Here is a 24,130-nt window from a genome sequence, read left to right as displayed (position 1 = left end):
CTGCTGACATATATGGAAAAATCGTACTAGGACTGCACTGGCCATATTTTCAACTGACTTAACAATTGCATATTTATTGATTAGGTACGCCATTCAGTAGGAAATGTTCAATAGCAGCAAGTATTATTTTATTTTTAGATTTTCATTTAGGCCCTATCCTGGCAGCACTGATTGCTTGCTAGGAAGACATAGACTTTTAATCTGATCATGCATGTCACATGTAGATTTGAGATGTTCTTTCCTCAAAACCAAAATTTCAGAGAAGAGAATGAAAAGATGCACTAAATATCTTTGAAGTAGGCAAATATTTTTACATGGGAAAATTTAAATTGATAAGGGTGATAAACTTGTGATTGTTCTGTTTATTCATCTTGCAGTAAGATTTCATACTTGGGCACCTCTTTCTCTCTGAAATTTTCTTGTCTCCCCACTGAGTTGCAGGGCAAATCCTAATCTTCTTACATCAGTTTGGCCCTACTGAAAGTCAGGCACAAGCAATTCTGGCTTTGCAGCAGTAGACTGAAGAGAAGTGTTCAGACCAGGAATTAAGAAAAAAAAATAGCCCGATGTTTTTATTGAAGAGCAGCAGCTATGTATGCTTCACTTTGCAGGACAGAGGATCTAAAAGAAGCCCTTTGGGACAAAAATTTATTTTCCATCATATGTGTGCGTATATATACATGTATATATATATATATATAGGTACATGGATATTGGTATTCCTCATCTGGAGGTAATTTCTTTGCCTTTCTTTCTGATGCCACCTCTGCTAATATTACTTGCAATGTACATGTAGAAGAGAGCAGGCCCCAGAGACATCCAATTAATTAAGACTTTGCTGCTCAGCATCAGTAATGACTTATGAGTGAGGTGATACATGAAGTAGATTGATTTTTTACGCACGAAGAGTAACACAGTTTTGTGTTAACTAGAGAACAGAGCCTGACCTTGCATCAGGTGAGGAATAGAGCGTATGGATATGACTGCTTGTTAGATGGAATTTGTAGAGATAAAGTCTTGAAATTGTTTGCATATTGGATATTTTGATAACACTGCAGTGGCACTAGTTGGTAATCATCATGTAGAAGCAATGCAGATGAATAAGCGTGTAATACAGAGCCTAAAACAGTAGCTGTATATGGCTTAAGAAAGCAAAGATGAAACATGGAGATGTTGGGCTATCAAGTGGGTATTTTCAAGAGACAGATAGCAATGAGAGCCTGTAATATGTAAAACCAACTTAGATAATTTTGTTTGTTCTTGATACAATCTTGTATGAAAAAAACCTACAAAATCTTTCGGGGACTAAATATAATGAAACTGTTGTATGCTCCTAGATGACCTCGGTTAGCTATGAATGTTTCACATCACCACCCTCTTTCCAGCACCAGTATGTCTTTTCCCTTCAGCCTACCTAGAAAGAGTGCTTAAAAGTCAGTCAGGAGCTAATCTGGTCATTAACTTCCATGTCTGCAATTGCAGGGAGCTGTATAATCATTAGCTGGTTTAAAACACCACATGGATCATGTATTTCACATCTCACTTCAGGCAGCAAAGTCTCAACACCTGTTTGCAAACTCCTACATAAAAGATCAAACCAGTATTTTGCTATGGGACGAGATAGGGATGCTCAGGGCTCTGTGTATGTCCTCTATACCTATGCCAGCAGAGTTTCTGTTAAGGAAATCACCAGATGGTCCCCAGAAATAGATTGTGCTACTGGGAAGTAGAAGGGAAGGCCTCAAATTGAAGTGTGGAGGAGGGTCTTCCTTCTAACTCCAAATCTCATGGTTGATATGTACAAGCGGGACACACCAGCCAAGCGCTTGAGAATGTAGTGTGTATCATGGGTGCAAGTGTGTGGTAGTTTTGGATCCAGTAAGTACCATGTCTGACTCTTGTAATCGCTATGAGGACTTGAAGGGGTTGTATAAAACTGAAAGCAACATTTTATTTCCTAGTGTCTCCTACACTGCATGTTTGCATTGTCAGATGCAGACAATCACGTCTGCTCTTCCTGAACTCTCAAAACAGCCAGATGTGAGTAAACGCTATCCTGGAAGCTCTGTAGCTTCCAAATGACACTTGAATTGGGCCCATTAGCTGGCAGAGGGATGACTGGTGTGCAGTCGGCCAAGTTGGAGAATGCACCAGATAGATAGCTGGGTTACAGTCTTCATTTAATTGAAGACATGCACATTTTAAACAGCCTCATAATCTCTTGCCATTTTTCCTATTAAAATACACCTTCCACCTTTCAAAATACTCGTTTCAAAGCTTGGCCAAACCCATGCTGCCAACCTAGTGCAGTGCGGAATTTTGTCTTAGTAGAAGCTTGGGAAGCTCAGGTGAAATCTCACCCGAGTACTTATGCTGTGTTGGGCAATGGTGAAAATGTGAATATCCAAAGTGAGACCATCATCAGCCAGAGTGGAAGGATGAACCTGTTACTTAGAGAAGAGAGGGAACCTTAGTGCTGTGTATGCAAAACTTTCAGCAGTTAACCCTGTTAGAGTGGTGCCAAGGGTTGCGATTCTGGGATATTTTACTAGGACTGAAAGGTCTTCTGACTACCTTCCTCTGCCCACCATCATTACCACTATATTACTCAGCTTCATTAATTCTGGTTCAGTCCTGCTGAAGATAAATCTTGATGTCAAGATGCAATAAGTCATTTTCTGAGCCACATTGGAAGAGATGGATAGAGCCCTTACTGCCATTTGTATAGTGCCTATTTTAGACTCTCTGGTGCTTATTGTCAAACATAGGAACTTAGACGTACAGAACTTGCTTGTTTCAGGAGCTACATGCTGCTGTCGTAGGATTGCACTGAGTGCAGTGCTGTGTTATGTGCTTCACCTAGAAGCTGGTCCTTCCAGCATGTCATCATTTTGTGGATGAATCTTTAGAACTTCATCTCTTTTTCCAGAATTTCTGAGTGGATTGTTGGTTTCAGTGGGTCTGTAACTGGAAACACTGGCCTTGAGGTATGATCCTGTCATGGTTTTCCAAGCAGTTGGCAGTCATGCTTAAACTAGGCATGTGCCGATTGCCGTGCCCAGCCATGGGCTGCAAGGGCGACTCTTTGGAGAGCTCCGGGTTTTCTGGTGCAGGTGCTCTGCATTTATTGAGGTCTGTGAGATTAGTTTGTCTAAGGGGCAAATTGCAAGAGATGCTCAGTAAAATGTCATATATGCAGCAGGATGGGGGTTCCCAGAAAGCATATGAGGGAAGTTTTATATACCACTAGGACTACAAAAACCCTTCGCTTATTTTGTGTCTGGTTGGCAGAGATTTGAACAAGCTTGAGAGTGGAGATCTGTTTGTGTAAGAGAAAATTGTTAAAATCTGATATGTTTAATCTCTATATGGAATCTTATTCTGTTCAGTTGTTCTGATTAAAACTGACATCTACTATTGACCTCCAAGTGAGCCAGAATCTAAAATTCTCCTCACCATTATATCACTGTGTCTTTTATTTAGTTAAATGGTTGAAATTCTTTGTAAAGCATAAGTTTCAGAGGGAAAAATCATAAAATGAGAAAAGATAAATTTTGAAAAATGTAGAATAACTACCTTTACTCTAAATGTGAACTTAGCATTTATTGGTCTTTTATAATATATTAGCACATTGGTGAACTTTTTAATAACCTGTAACAGAACATATGTCTCAGATTTGTCTATATGCAAAACCTTGTGGGTAGGACTTGTGAACTGCAATATAAAGAATCTCCAGATGTATGCATTATTCCTTATTAACATACACAGTGAATTTTGTGGGAAGTAGATGACATTTAAGTGATAACACAGATGTTGCTTTTCTCCAATGCTAATAATGCCAATAATTTTCTCTCAACAGAGGAATTCAAGGGCTCCACAATAGTTGAGTTAATGAAGAAAGAAGGCACCACGCTGGGGCTCACGGTATCCGGTGGGATTGACAAGGATGGGAAACCCAGAGTGTCTAACCTTCGCCAAGGAGGAATTGCTGCTAGGTAAGCACATCTCCAGTCCCAAAATGTGTTATACTGCGCCATCACTTCAGAAATACATCCTACTTCAGAGGGCAATAGGAAATATTTCACTAGGAAATATTTCACTAGGAAATATTTGACTGGAAGTATCTGTAAGTAGCAGCCCGTCAGACCACAGAAGCTCAGAGAGAAACATTGCAACAGCAGCTGGTCCACCTCTTCCCTTGAGGCTACTTTGATAGATTATAGAAATGCTGGTAGAAAATTTGCAAATTGTATTAAGAACAAATAAGCTTCTTCTAAGTGATTTAAATTTCATTTCAATTTTTTTTTTCTTGAGCAAAATCTTAAGAAAAGAATACAGAGCAGAAAAGTAAAATGGGAAACCTAACCATAATAATATCACATTTTTATTTTAAAAAATCCATTAACTATTTTTAAAACAAAGTCTAAATTTGTAGTTACTTTGCTTACTCTGCCAGTGGGAACTGGAAAGCTATTAGTGTGAAGGAAATAGGCCAAGAGATGAAGATTAAACCAAATCATTCCAAGTAACTGAGCGGAACATATGATTTGGGGCTGTGGCCTGTCTTCTGTTGCTGTCGTGTTAGATGGGAAGGCAACCATTGCCTAGAAAATAGTTCTGGTGGCATCCCAAAAAGAGAAAGAGGGAGAAAGGTGAAGACATGAAAAAGTTTGCCCTGCTTCTGTGCCCAAACCAGTCAAATCATCCAAACTATATATGTTGTATATAGTATATATAGTAATATGGTATATATACAACATATATGTATATATGTTGTAGATCAACTTGTTCTAATTTGGATGATTATTAAAAAATATTTCTTGTCATCATTAACATGTAAAGATTCTATTTTGCTAGTCCAGTAGATTTGTATTTAACAAAAAAAAGAAGGAAAATTTACCTTTTCCTAGGAGTGACCAGCTGGATGTAGGTGATTACATCAAATCTGTGAATGGAATCAACCTCACCAAATTTCGTCATGATGAGATCATCAGCCTGCTCAAAAACGTTGGCGAGAGGGTTGTTCTGGAAGTGGAATATGAGCTCCCTCCAGTCTGTAAGTAATAGTGCAGCAAACTGAAATCTATGCAGAGTGGCAGCTTTATGTTATCAGCAATAAGATGGGAGTGGCTGTCCGAGGCAGCAGAATCCTTCTTACTATTTAAGTTTAATGCTGCCTGTGAGTTCTACCTCTGCCTTAGCCTTCCTCCTTCCTCTTCACCCTCTGTCATTTTTCCAGTGTTATCTAGGATGAATTTCAAGCCATATCTCATTCCTAAAGCAGGAGATACAGTGGGGTGGGCTCTGACTTTTGTAAAACTAGAAAAATTATGTAGCTCATACAAGGGCCTCTCAATGAGCAGGCTTTTCTTCAAGATACAATTTTAGACTGACACCAGAGTCACACACTGCTACTAAATGTTTCCCTCACCCCTTCGTTTTGCCCATTCACTCCGCGCTTTTCTTCTGTGTTCAAGTGTCTGTCAGTGTGTCGGCGTAGGAGCAAATCAGAGGGAATTTAGCTGGCAGCTATGAAGTGAAAGCTAGACTAACAATGAGTTGGAAAACTGGAGCCAAAAGTTAAGAAGAAAGGTGTTTCCCTGACTGTTGGTGCTGTACCAGCCACTTCTTCAAAGACTAAATGCTCTAACTCTTCCTTATGCTGCTCACTAGAGGGAAGAAGATGTGGTGCCCAGTGATATTTTCCAGAAAAAATGCAAAATCAGCTAGGAAGCTCTTATCTCCTTAAATAAAATCTTTCATCACAATAGGAGCCAAATGGCCCATCCATCTCTTCATATTTCCCAGCACGATGTTCAGGAGAACAGGATGAACTCCCCACTGTTTCCTAGCAGCTGGAAAGTTAGTCTAATTACATATTTTGTTGCTTTTATGACCTTCTGACAACTGCTGTAATATGTTTGGGATGTTATTTGCTGATTAATGTTTGCTTGTGGTAAGGGAACTGCATGTACCAAACTGCAATATTTGAGTAAATAAAGTCAGTTGGGTTCAGAATTATTTTAATACAGATGTAGTTGTTTTACTAGAATTATTTTCTTTACACTTAATCAAGAATGCTTTCTTCTGCCTCACCACTGTTGGCATATGTTGCACTCTTGTCAACTGAAATAGGTTTTTGACAGGCTAGATTATGATAAGTCATAACCATTTATTAAGCTGCTTGGAATTTCTGACCTTTTTCTGCAAGCATATCTAATAATGTTGATTAAAAACAGTGCAGATGTTCCCATTAACTTCAAATGGACGCTGTAAACACAGGTTCTTGTAATACCTAGAAGTGCTTCAGTATGTCATGTTGCAGTGTCTTGGCATCTCCTACCCTGCTCCATGCCTGATGTAATTCTACTGTTGTTCTCACAGAAGCCTCCGCAGAGAGAGGAGAACTGAAGTTTCAGAGTGGGGAAATGGCAGTAAATTTAATAAGTTAATAATTTAAATCTGGCTGAGAGACAGTAATCTCACTCTCCTGAGTATTTCCTAATCTATCTGACAGTGTTCACAGAAGAAAGAGCATCTAACTTCTGTTTCAACATGAGCCACTTTGACATTGCTAACTAAAACATGAGCCGTATCTCCACTGCATCTGACTCCTCAGGTTGCTCGTGGTGGAGGACATCTGTCACCTTCCAAGGAGTAGTACAGCTGGCTGAATCTTCTTTTGCCCAAATGGATGGCATTCAGGACCACAATATTCCCATGTCCCACAAGGACATGTGCCTTCCTGGCTGTGTAATATGTGTTGTCCATCGCTCAGTGGGTATCGTACCAGGGACTGGGAAAGCTGTGGCTATAGCAGGCAGGAGCTTTAAAGAACATAAGTCTTCATTAGCTCTGTTGCTCACGTAATGTATGTTTTAGACATGTTTTTAATGTGTTGCCATGTTTTTGGTGTCTTGCTTTCCAGTAAGACACTAAGCTTAGAAGTGTGTGTGTGTGTGTATGATCTTACCCAGTGTCTTTTCCCCTTTGGAAAAGTGAGCTATTACACTCTGCCAAGCTTTTTCTGTAAAAGCTAACAGTAAATTAACTGCTGGTTTCTTAACAGCAGTATTTTCAGATACCATAAAATGTGTTTTTCTAGCCAAATGTGTTGGCTTGCACATTAGGCTGCTCAGCTCCTAGCTCACTTCTCTATTGCTGACAGACAAAATCTTACTCCGCTGGAAGCCAAAGATCTTTTAAGCTAATTTACTATTGATGAGAAAGTCTATTGTGTTTTAAAAGGGGAAAAAAAAAAAAACAAATGATACCAAATACTGTTTTTCATCTTAATCTAGCAATGTGAAATTAGGTACACACACATTAAAAATCTTGACTGTCTGGACTTTAAGCATTATAAATACACATTTTCATGTCCAAACAGTCAATCCCATGGGTATCTTTAAGATTTTGTCATTTTTCTCTCTGTGTATTTCTACCTTGCATACTTTCCTGTGTTTTTCTGAAACTCTATGAAAAATAAAATTATGCAAATATGTAAACAATAAGGCTGCAATTTCTGAGCTGCTCTAGGATTCTATAGCTGCTTTTTGAAATACTGGCAATCTGCTATTTACATCTGCAAAATATCTGACAGAAAATTCTCTCAAAAAGAACATGAGCTGGAGTTAATTACAGATCTTTTATATGACTGTTCTGTTGTGGATTCTTTCCAATTATTTGACCAGGAATACAATATCTGGCTTGTTTTTAGAAATGGTACAAATCTTTGCATGTAATTAGAAAAATAACAATAATTGGAGTATTTTTTTTTTGTTTTAATTTTTAGCCGTACAAGGATCAGGTGTCATCTTTAGAACTGTGGAAGTTACTTTACATAAAGAGGGGAACACTTTTGGATTTGTAATACGAGGTGAGTTATCATTAAATGTCAAGAGTCTGTATTTCTAGATCAGCAGCCGAAGTGATAAATTTTTATGGTTCTAAAAAATAATATTTCAAGATTTATGGCTTGCAAACTGTAAAAAAAAAAAGCCTATGATTTATGTGTTCTGTACGTTAATGTGCTGCTTTTATGAATTGCTTTAATTTTTCTTTATGGGACACTGGTAATTAATCCACCATGCAAAAATGTAACAAAATTATTTTTTTGTAGCACCAGATTCTGCTGCCACTGAGGTCAACATGAAGTTGTTGTATTCAGTGGCGTTGGCGTTGCACATATAGCATTTGGATAAATTAAATATTGAAATTTGATTTATAGTTTAATAATGCTGACAGTCAGAATTGCAGAACAAAAGTATTAATGCTGATTTAGAGAACAGAAGAAAACATGCAGCTGTTAAATTATATACCCAGGCGATGAATTATAGGAAGTACATTAGGTTCTTTAGGGAAAACTGTATTGTTTTATTTAATATATAAATTCTCTAGTGGTCACTCATTATTCTGAGAATAGACAAAATGCAGTGCTTTTTTGTTGCTCTGCAACAAACATTGCTGGGTAAGTTTTCTCAATGAGATTAGAGATGTTCTAAGAAAGGAACACATCTTTTATAAGTATTACTCTGTAGAAACCTTATGTTAGGAATCACCTATACAACACAGGTCAAATTATGTCAAATATAAATAAATGGAAGTTACTTTTAGTGTCTAGATGCTTTTTTTTGGTCTTTTTTAGCCCATCCATAAGTGTACATGCTGCAAGCTTTAGACTTTTCTCTTGGAAATGTGCTTTCATAAAAAGCATAAAGTGAAAATGTGCTTTATTTCACTTTTCCTTTTCTAGGTGGAGCCCATGATGACAGAAATAAATCCCGTCCCGTTGTAATAACATGTGTTAGACCTGGAGGGCCTGCTGACAGGTATAATCTATCTTTTTTTTTCTGTAATGCAAATGAAAGAGAAGTGGAGAAAAGTGAATAAATGGGGATAGTAGTTAAGATTTGGAGTGAAGTAGCTCTATTCAATCTATTCAAACCTATTTGTTTGAAATTCATGGTTTAGGCATTTAATTGTACTAATAATAACTGTAATTAATATGCAACCATAGACACTCATTGCATCATGATTTGGAGTGAATTTTAATTAACAAAGTTACATACTTCAAGACTGTCCATTAGGAACTTCAAAAAAAATCCCAAATAATTAAAATATGAGCAATCTATGTAATAGATCAGAGCATAATTTTTGTGGCTTTTAGGCAGGCAATATGGCTTTTTCTTACACTGTTTATACTTTTTCTGTCTTGAAGACAAATGGTGTTGTGTTGTTGTTTTAAAACATTTGTTCATGTCTCCTTGTGAGTTCACATCCAACTTCCCCCAACAACTTCTGTGTATAGATTTATGATTGGGTCAATGAACATGCTTTTATGTATTAGCATCTTGTATATGTATAAATAAAGAATGTTCAATGAATGTGAGTTATATTTTCAAAATGATATTTCAGTCCTTAAATTGCTGAAAAAAAAAACTTAAAAAAACAATTTCTCTGACATAAACTGTTTTTCTCCAGCTTATGGCATTTCTGTCTTTGGCTGCCTTAATGGAAAAGCAAATGTTCCACACAGCTTTTTCCTTCTGTCTCTCCCCTTTTTTTCCCCATCCTCCTTCTCTCCTTGATTTTCTTCCTGGTGTTTGAGTTGGCAATGTTAGCACTTTGTTTTCTATTTTAATTCTGACTGTCTTATGAGATACATCTAGGAGACTGTGCATTTGTAGCCAACTTGCTTTCAGATAAAAGAAAGGAAAAAGGGAGTTCTGCAAGTAAGGGATATTTTGAAGAAAAACAGTAAATGGTCATTCATAATTAGCTATCTGTTTCTTCACCCCATCTGTTCTATCTCCTATTTGTTTTTAAGAAAATACTTGTCTGGATGGAGGTCTGTTCGTGTATGTGAAAGAGGAGGTGTGTGTGTGTGTTTGAGAGGGCAGAAGCAAAACGTATGTTGCAGCAGAAGCTATACCTAGTTGTGATTTAACATGACTTGATTATTTAGCTGTGTTACGCTGTTTACCAATCACTGACTTTCCAATTAAAGCAATTTCCTTTGTACCATGCCCTCTGAATTTTCCAGTGTCAATGTAAATGTTAAGTTAAGAAGAAGAGGCTGCAGGTAGAGTGTGAGAAAATGACTTGGCATACATGGTATTATCTGCAAGTCACTTTATCTTACATTAATGAAGATCATTCCTTTAATCTTCCTTCAGAGAGGGCACAATCAAACCTGGAGACAGGTTGCTGAGTGTTGATGGCATCCGACTCCTTGGGACAACACATGCGGAAGCGATGAGTATTCTCAAGCAATGTGGACAGGAGGCAACTCTGCTGGTTGAATATGATGTCTCAGTGATGGGTATGTTGAAAAGTGGAGCTTTAGTTCGGGATACTATCTGTGAGGTTTTGCTGTCCATTTCTGATAAACTGCTTTATAAGGGATCATGACCTGTTATGCTCCTGGTAACACCAATATTCTCATCCTCACCATATCATTAATCTTCTTAGGTTCATAAAGAGGTGAGCAGTATTTTACTGCAATTTAGCATCCTGACATTTCATGGTTTGTGGCGTGAAACAATCCTGTGGGTTCTACCAAAGTAACTTTTCCAGTCACTAGTTTGCAATAAAGGTTAATGAAGTGTAAGCATTTCTGTGTCACCTGAAAGAGAGGTTTACTTGCTCTAAGAGGAATCCTTATGTCTTATACCAATGCAGCTAGGTAGCTAAGCCATTATAAAATGTCGTAAAACTGCCACATCAAAAAGAGTGAGGAGGATAAAGGGTATTAAGAAATTAAAAGGTGACAAACCGTGGCTTTAAAAAAATAGACATTATATAAACTTCAGTTGAACTCCCGGAAGACACTGGAAGATTTTTGGAAAGTCGAGCAGAGCAGATCACAACAGAGTTTCCATTTGCTTTTGGAAGGTGTCCTTCCATTATGGCAGGAAAGTGAAAATTCATGGCAGCAAGAAATAGGAGTGTTCATCAGTCAGACTAACGCATTTGTGTTCGGAGCTCTCTCTCCCGTTATCTTCCCCAGGTTCACAGTCAGATTTCTAGCTCAGCAAGCCCTGCTTAGCCTCTTAGGAACTTGTGAAATAGCACTATCAAACTCCAAAGCCTTGGAAAATATTAACATTAGGTCAGAAACACAAGTCAGAAACTTGTTTATTCTGTAACAACCTTCTGTTTTTCTTCAGGAGATAAGATTTTTTTCTGTTATAACATTCATCTTTGATGGGTTTGCAAGGTTTCTGGCAGGCCTGCTGGACATTCGTATTAAGTCCACGTCCAGAAATGTAGTACCTGCTCAGCATCTGGGCAGGAGCCTCACACATACAAAATGGAAATGAAGGTGGTCACCTAGAATTTAGGTGATTTTATTTCATCTTTTCTTCTTGATGATGTTTGCTGGGCAATTCCTATCTAATATCAAACCTTAAAATAGATTCTTTAAATTCCACTTTCTCTAAGAGAAGTTGGGAGTGTGCTTGTTTAGATTTTACTGGAAAAAAACCCCAACCTGTGTAAGTATATGTATATGTTCATGTATATGTTCATAAGTATATGTATAAGTTCATGAAGGAAGAATGTAGGGAAGAAGGGGCCAAGCTCTTCTCATTGGTGGCCAGTGATAGGACAAGGGCCAATGGATATAAGTTGCAACACAGGCAGTTCCATCTTCAGGTGAGGAAGAACTTCTTTACTGTGAGCACCCCATGCTCTGGGTGTCCCTGCTGGAGCAGGGGGTTGGACTAGATGATCTCTAGAGGTGCCTTCCAACCTTGAACATTCTGTGATTCTGTTATCTCAGAAAAAAACCTGCATCCCCATTCTCCTGTGTACCCAAGGGAGAGAGTTGCTCTTCATTCCAATGAGGATCTTCTAGAAAGGATAAAAGGAGGAGCTGTGGTGCTCTGAACTGTAGGTTTCTCAAGGCAGGAATTATTTTTTTCAAGTTGTATGGAGTGGGCTTATTGCAGGAGGATGCAAATATACCTGGAGCCCATCAGCTTATGACTATATAAGCTGTGCCTTCCAGTTGAACTTCTGATGTAGTCTTCTCTCTGAAAAAAATCTGCTGTCTCCTTTTGGCTCTCTGTATCATGTCTGAATTTATTTTTCCTGCCTTCCTGGCACTGAACCCAGTAGCCTATGGAAGCATCAAACCAAGGAGGTGGAAGAATCCAAGACTTAAGACTTGTATGGTTAGAAGAAAAGAAGGAAAAGGGAATCTAACATTGTGAAATGTGTGAGATGGTGATCCAGTGTTGCCAGTGAGATCAGGAAGATTGCTAGTGATGGTGTAAAAAAATCTTATGGAGAGAGTTGCTTCATTTTTTGCAGTTCCGCTATGAGTAGACCATAGCCAAAAGGCTGAAAATCACTCATCCTAATCTGGTGGTTCTTAGGCCAGGAAAATAATGCTGATTTAGATTTTTGGGTACTTCTCCTCAAGAGCAGTGAAGTCAAAGTTGTGAGCAATATAGAAGGGAGTACGAGTCATAAACAAAAATTTAAGAATTACAAAAATGTCACTGTTAATTGCCACCATAGAGTTGATGAAAATAGCCTGAAACAATAGAAACTGGTAAGGGATAAGCTAATTTATCAGTACGGATGCTTGAAACTACTTTAGTAGCTTAGACTTTTGAGAGTAAGGCAACAATTTGGAAATTTTGAGAAAGTTTGGTCCTTTTTAAAGGATCCTACTGGTATAAACTTTCAGCAAAATGTCTTACCCACAGAGGTGTAATTGTACCATTACTTGCTGTAATATCTTCCCTTCTCTTAGCAGATGGTTATAGCCTATAAGGTAGCATTTCACATGACCAGAATAGGAAAGACCCATAAAATGTATTCTGATAGCATGAAATTGAAAATTAATTTGAAGACATTAAACTAAATGAAGAAAATAATCCTGAACAATTTTTTTCAGCTTTCCGCAGTCTTGTAGAGTAAAACTGACTATTTATACCCTTGTAGGTGTAAGCCATTTCAAAATGCTTTATTTCTCCAAGTTTTGTTCCTTCACCTGACATTTCAAGAGGTCACTTAGGAAACTTGCACATTTTATTGGTTCTGGAACACAGACAAACTAAGATAAAAAAGTCTTAATGGGTTCTGTGCAGGCTACTTAAATATGTATGTAATTTAAGATATGGGACTCGTTACATTAAACTCTCTGGGGTTACACGTGCACTTGCTTAAATACATGCTGAAGTATCAACCCCACATGGGTTCTAGGAAATAAACATGCTAGTTCAGCCTCTTGAAGAGATGTTTTTCTCTAACACTGTAGCTACCCAAATGAATTTCATAACACCTTATTTCACAGAACGCATTAGCAGTGTATCACACTTCCCTAAGGGAATGGGACTTCCCAGTGAGAAATGATATTTCAGGTACAGATGAAAATTCATATGAGAATGAGTTAAGAACATGAAATGAGATGCTAGTAAGTTTTAAACAGTGTCGTACTGCCCCATCTAAAAGGAGCAGTAAAAGTGTTATCATTACATTTATTTGGAACCAGAGAAGAAAGTTTCGTTCAGGTTTTCCAAAAGCTCCCATTGGTGTTTTTTTCACATAGAATCACACACAGAATGTGTGTCTTCCAACAGGCCGAGGATGGAAGAGACCTCTAGACATCATCTAGTCCAACCTTGCTGCTCCAGCAGGGACACCCAGAGCACGGGGCACAGGGCAGCATCCAGGTGGGTTTGGAAGATCTCCAGAGAAGGAGACTCCGCCACCTCTCTGGGCAGCCTGTGCCAGGGCTCTGGCACCCTCACAGTGAAAAAGTTCCTCCTCACATGGAGATGGAACTGCCTGTGTTTCAGCTTGCACCCATTGCCCCTTGTCCTGTCACTGGCCACCACTGAGAATAGCTTGGCCCTTCTTCCCTGCATTCCCCCTTCAGTTACTTGTACATATTAATCATATCTCCTCTCAGCCATCTCTTCTCCAAGCTAAACAGACCCAACTCACTCAATTTCTCCTCATACGAGAGATGTTCCATTCCCTTAATCATCTTTGTTGCCCTTCACTGGACCCTCTCTAGAAGCTCCATGTCCCTCTTATACTGGGGAGCCCAGAACTGCACACAGGTGCACTACTCCAGGTGTGGCCTCACCAGAGCTGAGTAGAGGGGCAGGATCACCTCCCTTGACCTGCTGGCAACATCCTCCTGATGCAGCCAAGATCCCATTGGCCTTCTTGGCCATGAGGCCACACTGCTGACTCATGGCTAACTTAGTGTCAACCAGGACTCCCAGGTCCCTCTCCGCGGAGCTGCTCTCCAGCAGGTTGACCCCTAATCTGTACTGATGCCTGGGGTTATTCCTCCCTAGGTGCAGGACCCTGCACTTGTCCTGGTTGAACCTCATGAGGTTCCGCTCTGCCCAACTCACCAGCCTGTCCAGGTCGCTCTGAATGGCAGCACAGCCCTCCAGAGTGTCAACCACTCCACCCAGTTTGGTATCGTCCACAAACTTGCTCAGGGGAGCAAGTTTTATTGTCTCTGTAGTTGAGGTTGTCTTTGGATTCCAATTTACATGTGTACTTTTGATCAGTAAGTTCTGTATGGGTAGATTTCCATATTTGCTCTGAAATGGAGCATTCAGAAATGTTCAAAGACAGTTGTCACTGAGTTTAAGTTCTGGTCAATAGCATTTTTGTGTAGCTGTAGTTCATATATTGCTGATATGAGGCCTCAAACAATCTACTTCTTTAATTTCAAAGCTTTTGGTAGGATAATCTTTAAGACCAAGATACTGTAGTTAAGCAAAACTATTAGCTACTGCAAGCACTGCAGCACAGAAGTATCAGCTGGCTCGTTGCACCTGCGGGAGAGATCTTTGCATCTCTTCTCTTCACTGGGTGTCTCTTAGAACAAGCTGTAGGGCCCTGTATCCTCTAGAAAGGAGGAAAAGGAGGAGTGTATTTCTCATACGAATTACATATGTTTCTCAGTTTTATTTGATAAATCTATCTTGAACAATTTGTTGATCTGAAATTCATTTTATCAGAAAGTGGTGCCATGTAATTGTTCTCTGCAAAGCAAAGATTGCCAGCTTGTTTTTTATTTCCAGGCCACCAGAGTCACTCTGATATCGCTCGGCTTTAGGTAGAGAAGTACCCTAAATTTACCAGACTTTACTATTCAATACAGCTTTATAGAATGGGAATTATTCATGCAGTTGTTTGTTAGTAAATCAGATGGCAATTTGTCAGTGTCCAGGTCTTTGTCTCCTGTAGGCCAACCATCCAAAAAAACCTCAATAGTCAATAGCAATTTTCTGAGAATGCATACAGAAACTTGCCTCACTCTTCCTGCCAGACAACAGGGAAAAAGAAAAAAGAAAAAAAAATGCATAGTTTAAATATGATTCAGTGCACACTTCCAACAATTTGAGCAAGACAAGAAATACAGGACAAAGAACCACATGGACTGCCTCTAAAATTTCTTAAAGCAGTAGTATAAAGCAAGAGTATACAGAGAAGTAAAAAACTTTAAAAGTCATCAAGTTTTACAAGATCAGGGAACAAGAACTCCAGAGACTTCAAGGACAAAGTCAAGATCCTTATAAATCTTATAAATATTGCAAGACCTTAGAAGCTGAATGAAAGTCAAAAAGCCTGTAGGACTCCATGCTGCCTTTTTCTTTCTGTTTTTATAAACTTAAAATTAACATTTCTTTGGTCTATTACAAGCCTTTGACAGAAAGAGGAGGCAATGTACTCCAGCATTTGATTGAGGCATGCAAGTCTCCTGACTGTCACAGAGCAATAGACCTATATCCCTTGAAATTCTAAATATGAATTAGTTACTTAAGCGTTAAAAATCATTTCCTCTCTTACAATGCTTCAGAGACAGACTGAATCAAATTTGTGCGGAAAGCAAAGGTCATACATAATAGCCATAGTAGTTGAAGTATCACTCTGCTTTAAACACTGTTGCACAAACAGACAAGTAAAAATTATTCTAGAAAGCAGTTATTGAAGTAAAGTAATTGAATATACCAGTTAGGAAATGCCAAAATGTCTGATCAGTCTCTGTCCAGCAAGATGCACATGTAAATTGTGATAGTCTTCCAGTACACCATCTTGTGCTTTTCTTTCCACTAGACCCATCATTTCATAGAATCATAGAATCACTAAGGTTGGAAGGGAACTTTAGAGATCACCCAGTCCCACCCTGCTACACACACAGGGACACCCAGAGCACGGGGCACAGGGCGGCATCCGGGCGGGTTTGAAGATCTCCAGAGAAGGAGACTCCACAACCTCTCTTGGAAGCCTGTGCCAGGGCTCTGTCACCCTCACAGAAATTTTAAGAATGTTAAGAAATTTTTCCTTAAGTTCCTGTGGAACTTTTGGTGCCTCAGCTTGTGGCCATTTCCTCTAGTCCTATCGCTGGCCACCACTGAAAAGAGGCCACCCCCCTCCTCCTCACTGCCTCCCTTGAGGTATTTATACACACTGATCAGGTCCCCCCTCAGCCTCCTCTTCTCCAGGCTGAACAGGCCCAGCTCCCTCAGCCTTTGCTCATAGGGCAGATGTTCCAGGCCTCTGATCATCCTCGTAGCCCTGCGCTGGACTCTCTCCAGCAGCTCCACATCCCTCTTGTACTGGGGAGCCCAGAACTGGACACAGTACTCCAGATGTGGCCTCACCAGGGCTGTGTATAGGGTGATGATCACCTCCCTTGGCCCTCTGGAAACGCTTTTCTTAATGCACCCCAGGATCCCATCGACTGGACCAAGGACTGACCCCTGGGGGACACCACTATCTACAGCCCTCCAACTGGACTCTGTGCCACTGATCACCACCCTCTGAGCTCTGCCAGCCAACCAGTTCTCAACCCACCTCACTGTCTGCTCATATATCCCACACTTCCGGAATTTGCCCAAGAGGATGCTGTGAGGGACAGTGTCAAAAGCCTTGCTGAAGTTGAGATAGACGACATCCACCACTCTCATCTACCAAGCCAGTCATTCCATCATAGAAGGCTATCAGGCTGGTTAAGCATGATTTCCTCTTGTCCATGAGTCCATGCTCACTACTCCTGAGCATCTTGTTGTCCTCTACATGCTTGGAGAGAGCAGCCAGGATGAGCTGTTCCATCACTTTCCCAGGGATAGAGGTGACACTGACTGGCCTGTAGTTACCTGAGTCCTCCTTCTTGCCATGTGTGAAGAATGGCATGACATTGGCTTTCTTCCAGCCCTCTGGCACGTGCCCCATGGGTGCACCTCCCCCATGGACCAAAAGGTCCATCAAGGACCTTTTGAAGATGATGGCGAGCAGCTTAGCTTAACATCTGCCAGCTCACACAACGCTCTGGGGTGCATCCCATCTTGGTCCATGGATCTTTGGGTATTAAGTTTAACTAAGCGTTCTCTAACCTAATTTTTCTCTACCCAGGGCAAGTCTTCCGCTCTTCAGGCTTCTTCTCTTGTCTCTAGGGTCTGGGATTCCAGAGGGCTGCCCTTGGAGCAAGGGCATACTGAAGCAAAGACGGCATTCAGTAACTCTGCTTTTTCTGTGTCTCATAACCAGGCCACCCACCCCATTCACCAGTGGAGCCACGTTTTCCCTAATCTTCCTTTTGATGCTGTTATATTTGAAGAAGCTTTACTTGTTGTCTTTGACATCCCTTGCCAGATTTAATTCCAAATGCACCTTAGCCTTCCTTTAGTGCACAGGAGGGATAATTGCCACTTAATGCAGTAATTCATTATGTATTTTCTTGCCATCAATCAGTATGTGACCACAAGCCATAGAAGGCACTGTCAAGATCTCTGTCTGAATGCAAAGTTATTAATTTCCTCATGTTTTTTTCCTGAGGCTCTAATCGTGCCACAGCTTGAGTGTTTCATGAAATCTCGGATCTCAAAATGTAAACCTTAATGTCCCCAAGTCATTCCAAATTTATCTTTCTTAAGGCAAATGACATAAGCATATCTCTAACAGTTCCAGAAATATTCACAAACAGACATGTCTCTGGAAAAAGATATATTGGGTTTTTCATCTCTTCTGGAGGTCAATGCATGGTTCACACAGACACAGAATCCCAGAATGATTAAGGTTGGAAGGGACCTCTAGACTTCATCTAGTCCAACCCCCTGCTCCAGCAGGGACACCCAGAGCACGGGGCACAGGGCAGCATCCAGGCAGGTTTGGAAGATCTCCAGAGAAGGAGACACCACAGCCTCCCTGGACAGCCTGTGCCAGGGCTCTTACACCCTCACAAGAAAGAAGTTCTTCCTCACATGAAGATGGAAGTTCCTGTGTTGCAGCTTACACCCATTACCCCTTGTCCTGTCTCTGACCACCACTGAGAAGAGTTTGGCCTCATCTTACATTCACCCTTCAGGTATTTATTGATCAGATTCCCTCTCAACCTTCTCTTCTCCAGACTAAACAGACGCAGGTCACTTTCAGTCCTTATAAGATAGACGCTCCAGTGCCTGAATCATCTTTGTTACCCACTGCTGGACCCTCTCTAGAAGCTCCACATCCTTCTTGTACTGGGGAGGCCAGAACTGCACCCAGTGCTCCAGATGTGGCCTCACCAGGGCTGAGGAGAGGGGCAGGATCCACTTCTCTTCCTGCTGGCAACACTTCTCGTGATGTAGCCAGGCTCCCATTGGCCTTCTTGGCCACGAGGCCACACTGCTGACTCATGGTTAATTCACATTAACCTTGTGCACGCTTAGCAGATACTGAGATCTGCATGCTACGATGTGTCATTCTCTCAATTTACTGTACAAATTACTTGCTTATGAAGCATAGTCCCTGCTATCAGTGCCCAGATGTCTGCATCAGGGACATTAGCATGAACTGACTACCAGACATCCATGCATACAGAACATAACTCCTCTCCATAAGGCAATAGCTTGTTACCATTTCGTGTAGTCATGTGTTGTTTTACCCATTCATTTCCATAAAACTTACAGAAAAGCTTGTGATACTTCCAGCTATGGGTATTTCCCATGAATTTGTCTGCTAGATATGCCTTCAACTCTTCCAATGAAAACTTATCCAGCTACAAGCTGCATATAAGGTTGTTCAAGCACAATCCTGGTTTCACAAAATATCATGTATAATTTCTGGCAGAGCATAAGGGCTTCATAAAACCAATAGAGTATTTTATGTGGGGTCAAAATAATATGATTTCCCCTATGGATGTTTGGGGACACAGCTGACCCGTTTCAACTTAAATAACTAAGAGAAGAAAAAAATTACAGCCTGTGAGAGGTAATCATCATTAAACAAATTCACACATTTTAATGAGAAAAGTCAGACATCTTGAACTGATGATTCAAAAGTATGATCCCCAAGCATTATATTTGCCTTACAGCACTTTTTTACTTTCTTTTGTCTGTCTGGCTCTGATTTGTTGTTCTAATTTGATGTCTCTGTTGCTACCAGATGATTATAGAATTGGGAGGAGGAGTCGTTGTGTCACTGCATAGATCTTACAGATATTTCTTTCTCTGCTAACTTCTTGATCATCCCTAAAGAGAAATAAAGTGAGTTTTGCAGAACCATAAAAGTTACAAATGACTCTAACAGGCCCAATTAACATTTTTCTCTAGTGCTTTTGAAACTGTGGCATCATTAAAAGCAACTTAATAAACATTGTTTTGTATGGGAGAAAAAAACTATAAAGGTGAAATGAGGTGTCCCTATAACTGAAAAATAACAATGCAATTTCGTTTTCAGAAATTACTAAAAAAAGTGATAGATAAATATGCCTTCTAATACTTGTCAGGAAAGTGTACAATTAAAAAATATCGATATGAAACATCTAATATATTCCGTGATGCGAATCCATTAACGTACATTCTTTCTAGTCCATCTTCCTACATCTTCACCTAGTATGTGGTCTGAATTTTTTTGATGCTGATTCAAGTTTTTGGATCCTCAAATGGAAGCAGTTTCTGCCTATAAAAATACGTTGTTCTTGTTCTCAAAGCAAAAGCGGGGGAGGAAAGGATGTTTGTCATAACCACTCTTGTCTGCCACCCAGCCTCCAAGCAAGAGGACGAAAGGAGCCAATAACCCTTGAGTAATATTTTTGAAAAGGAGTCATCTTACTTGTTTGCTGCAATGAAGGCTTCTTTTTCTCTGTATTTAAAAAAGATGGGAAAAGGATTGATCAAATCTTTATACCTTGGCAAATACTACTCAGATGTGCCATGAAGTACAATGTGAAAGAGAATTCCTTTCTCGGCTAGGTGCTCGTGGAAATTAGACAAAAAGTCTTTCATTGAGTTGGCACATCTGTTACTTAGTGTGCTAGTCAAGTGCAAACTAATAAGAATAATGAAATGATTGTGCTGGTCTTAAAAAAAAAAAAAAAAAAAAAAAAAGAAACAAAGAAAGACCAGGTGGTTCAAATACTTAAATTTAGAGTACAAGTGATGAAATTTTACAGATAAGATGATAATCCAGTTAATTCAAATAAAAAATATAAGCCTTGAATTAGGCTTAATGGCATTGTGGTTTAACAGGAAACTAAGTAATAAGGGATAGTTGTGGGTTTTTTGTTTTTTTTTTTAATCTTTTTTTTTGTTATCAAAAAGGGCTTAGGAGATAACCCCAGAAATAGCTTGCAAAAGAGTTCATCTCAGAAAGTAGCTGCATCACAGGCTTTGTTCCCATCTATATTCCAGGGAGAGGGAAACACTGAATATTTCCCAAGGCTTTTTCTGAAGAAGGTATATTTGAAAATCCTAAACTAGTCTATCTTCCTGGCTTTTTTTCACCAGTGTGACACTCCACACTCATCAATGTGAAAAGTCCAGACTGTTTATGATGGATTAAACCAAAGGGGAAATTTAAAAAAAAAAAAAAAAAGCAACAATGTAATAATCTGCCTTTGCTTCTTTTACTTAGGTTCAGGCTTACCATGCTTAGTTCACTTAAAGAGGTTATTTTATAGCCTATGAGTTCTATCAGTCATTTGAAGAAATAGTGTTAATAAAAGCATATTAGTACATATTAGTCTTTGCTCAGCCAAAAATATCATTGCTTTTTTTTTTTAAATTCATTCATTGGTTACTCAGACTGTTGATATTTGAGCCTATGTGAGTCTCATGCTTCTCATCTGCAGGAAAACTGGCCAGCATATTCTGGTAGCTATTACTAATTTGTCGTGCTGCCGTTACATTGCTGGAGGACCCTAACAAAACCATCTTCCCATGATAATTGAACATGCTTTCAAAATAAACCAAAGCCATGATTTCACTTAAATGTTAACAGTTTTCTTCCAGAGATTGGAAGGAAGTGTATGACCCAAGATGCTCAGGTTGCCTGCATGAGACTGGAAGCAGAGTAGGGCTTTGCCAATAGAAGAATTTGGCATCAGGCAATAAGGCTCAAGGGAGAAAGGAGACAGCCTATGGGGGAACAGAGATGGAGATACTAATGAGAGAAAAAGGAGTTTCTAGGCCAAATTTCCTCAGCTTGTGTAACCTGTATTGCCTTTGCGTTACAGGGTGGATTTCACTTTGTATTTCTGACAAAAATCTAATCCAGAAGTCATCTACATGAAAGGATGCACTATGTACAACTTGAGGCAGAGCCTTGGGAATTGTTTTATGTGAAATAGCCAGTTCCTCCACACTTTAAAAACTTCTAGTTAGGTTTTTCTTTATCCTTTTTTTTTTTAATATCCAAAAGCTATTGCTGATTCAGATCATCCTTCCTGAGTTAATTGATATCTGAAGGCCTCAAGCAGCTTTAAAAGATAACCTGTATTGCAGAGATACTGAACCTGTGGTTTCCCTACTGTGATTAAACAATTCTAGCACAGCATTCCCCATCATTGCAAAGAAAATCTAAACCAAATTCTCTCTGCAGTCTCTCCTACCATTTTTTTGGCTTAGCAAGGTCACCAATAACTTAATAGCTAGGTATTCATAGTCACATTTAATATCTCATATTAAAAGATGTGCTTAATTTGAGTATTAAGTACCCTGGAAATTGCATTTTTAGCTAAATGTTTTATCTTGATTGTTGAATACGTTCTGTTAAGTGATTTTCTCCACTGAATGTAGTAGTTTCTGCATGCATATGAAACTGCATTTAATCCCTAGCTACTGCAGAGTAGTGCTCGATCCTCTGAAGCATTTAAGATGAGAACAGCAAGTATTGATCTTTAGGTCAGCCATCTGTTCCCTTCTGTGAAGTTAGCCAAGACCTGGGCCAAGCCTATGTGCCTCAGGAGAGAAAGACTGTCATTGATTTCAGCTGGAATTTAAAATAGGACCCAAAAGAGAAAAATCCAACTCATCTCTACATTGGAACATCATCTCTGCTGGAAGATCCTGGGAGATAAATAGCAGAACTGTGCCTCTGTATCCCTTCCTCTGTTGTCACCAAGGGGGGACCCAGTTTATGTCTCCTGCCAGCATAACAGTCTTCTAGGCTAAGCACTGGTTGCACCACTAAAAGTGTTTGATTTTATTGCCACTATAAGCCTATTAATTTCAGGCATTCTAGAATGAACTCAACTCTGAAGTACAGATAATAACAATTTTACAAAGACCTAATCTGGAGGCACATTATTTAAAGACAGTGCTGTTTATGCTGTGTTCATTATATCCAATTGCTACACAGCCCTCTCCTTTCTGCTAATGAAAAGAGAATATGCCAAACCCACAGGTCTTATTTTGTTCTTTTATTTTTTTTTCTATCTTCCCTCAGATCTTTCTTTTCTGAAACTGTAGCATTAACTTCAGCGCAGGATATATATGTATGAAATTATGCTTTTGTGGCAAGTTTTATAGTGCATAGCACTTTGGATCTAGATCACAGCAAAAGCCTTCACCCTAGAGTCTGCTAGAGTAACTGCTAGATTAACAAGCACCATGAATTTCATTAGATTTACTTTTTGGCTTTCATGTAACAGGCCAGATTTCAGCTGTTAGTCTTTGAAGTTATAAATCAATGGGAGGCATCGGGGCTGCTGGGCTGTCTTATTCAGCGCATTCTGCTGTTCTGTGGTGGGATAGGAAGCTTAGAAGTATCAGCTACTATGTTTATCCCAAAACACAGCTGCAAAGGAAAAGCAAAAAACGAAAGATGCCTCTTTTCTCTTCTCCTTTATGACAACCATTGCAGGAGAAATGGGATCGCAGGCATCTCAGAGACGTCTGCAAATGAACTCGCAGTTAAACTCAGCATTTAACAACTATAAAAACTTGAGTAGATTATGCTGTGGTTTGTCCTATCTCCCTTTCTGCCTTTCTACAGGTGACTACTGAAGTCTGAATTATTTTTTAGCTTTTCAAATACATTGTGATTTCCAAATGTAAGTTTAGTGAAAATTGTTTTACCTTTAATGAGTAAGTCAGAAAATGATTTCTTTGTGAAGATGTGCCTTTCTGAAGTACTGGACAGTACTTCAGAACACAGATTTACTCTTTGGAAGAAAGCAAGCCCCTCTGCAGGAAGTTTCCTTTGGTTTCTCCCAATGAATAATCCACACAGGTTTAGCTATTTTTGAAAGTCTTTGAAAAGATAGATACAGCTGAATGTGCTCAGAAGAAACAGCCTTTTGTGATTACTTTCTCAGAAGATTTTGTATGTCTCAGGAATGCTGTTACTTGACTTTGCAAACTTGCTTTCAGAGATGGGAAATGCCACAATTAAAGATGTCCATGCATCAGACTCTTCGGAGCATGTGCTTTATGATACAGATTTTAAGTGGAGTGATTGAATACATTTTTCCTTCATCGGTCACCTGCAGCCTTGTACTGAGTAATCTGGGGGACAGTCAACCAAGAGAGAGGATCTGGGGAACTTCTCATCTCACCCTGGTGTGGATGCCTGAAGTAGGGCTGATGAAACACTTTCTGTAAGAGCCAGTCTCACTGTGATGACTCTGGAGGGAATTTAGGCTTCTAGCTCAGGTGTAGCTGCTTCAAGGCTATTCTTTAGATACATGCCTGCATTTTGGTGCAGTGAATCTCAGCATCCGTGTCTCCGACTGGCCACTCAGGACTCATGAATGTTCTTGACCTTCTTTTTTGTTGGTGGTGGTCCTCATTTTTTTCACCTGTACGGCTGGAAAATATCACACTTTTACTCTAAAGGGTGTTGTGAGATAAAATCATTAATAAACTAGTGTTGTAATGAATATTCA

The 24,130-nt window shown here is 39.5% G+C and overlaps 1 protein-coding gene across 1 annotated transcript in view; it reads left to right on the top strand.

Moving 5' to 3' along the window:
• Positions 1–24,130, top strand: part of GRIP1 (glutamate receptor interacting protein 1) — a 147,026-nt gene that overhangs the window by 67,754 nt on the left and 55,142 nt on the right. The window contains exons 2-6 of the mRNA XM_026052775.1: positions 3,860–3,995; positions 4,911–5,056; positions 7,793–7,876; positions 8,753–8,828; positions 10,176–10,321. Coding sequence (XP_025908560.1) covers positions 3,860–3,995; positions 4,911–5,056; positions 7,793–7,876; positions 8,753–8,828; positions 10,176–10,321 — 588 coding nt within the window. The remainder of the gene's footprint in view (positions 1–3,859; positions 3,996–4,910; positions 5,057–7,792; positions 7,877–8,752; positions 8,829–10,175; positions 10,322–24,130) is intronic.

This window comes from Nothoprocta perdicaria, unplaced genomic scaffold (genome assembly GCF_003342845.1).
Source record: "Nothoprocta perdicaria isolate Ctin4 unplaced genomic scaffold, notPer1 scaffold_91, whole genome shotgun sequence".
NCBI lineage: Eukaryota > Metazoa > Chordata > Aves > Tinamiformes > Tinamidae > Nothoprocta > Nothoprocta perdicaria.
This window is presented reverse-complemented; position numbering and strand designations above follow the sequence as displayed.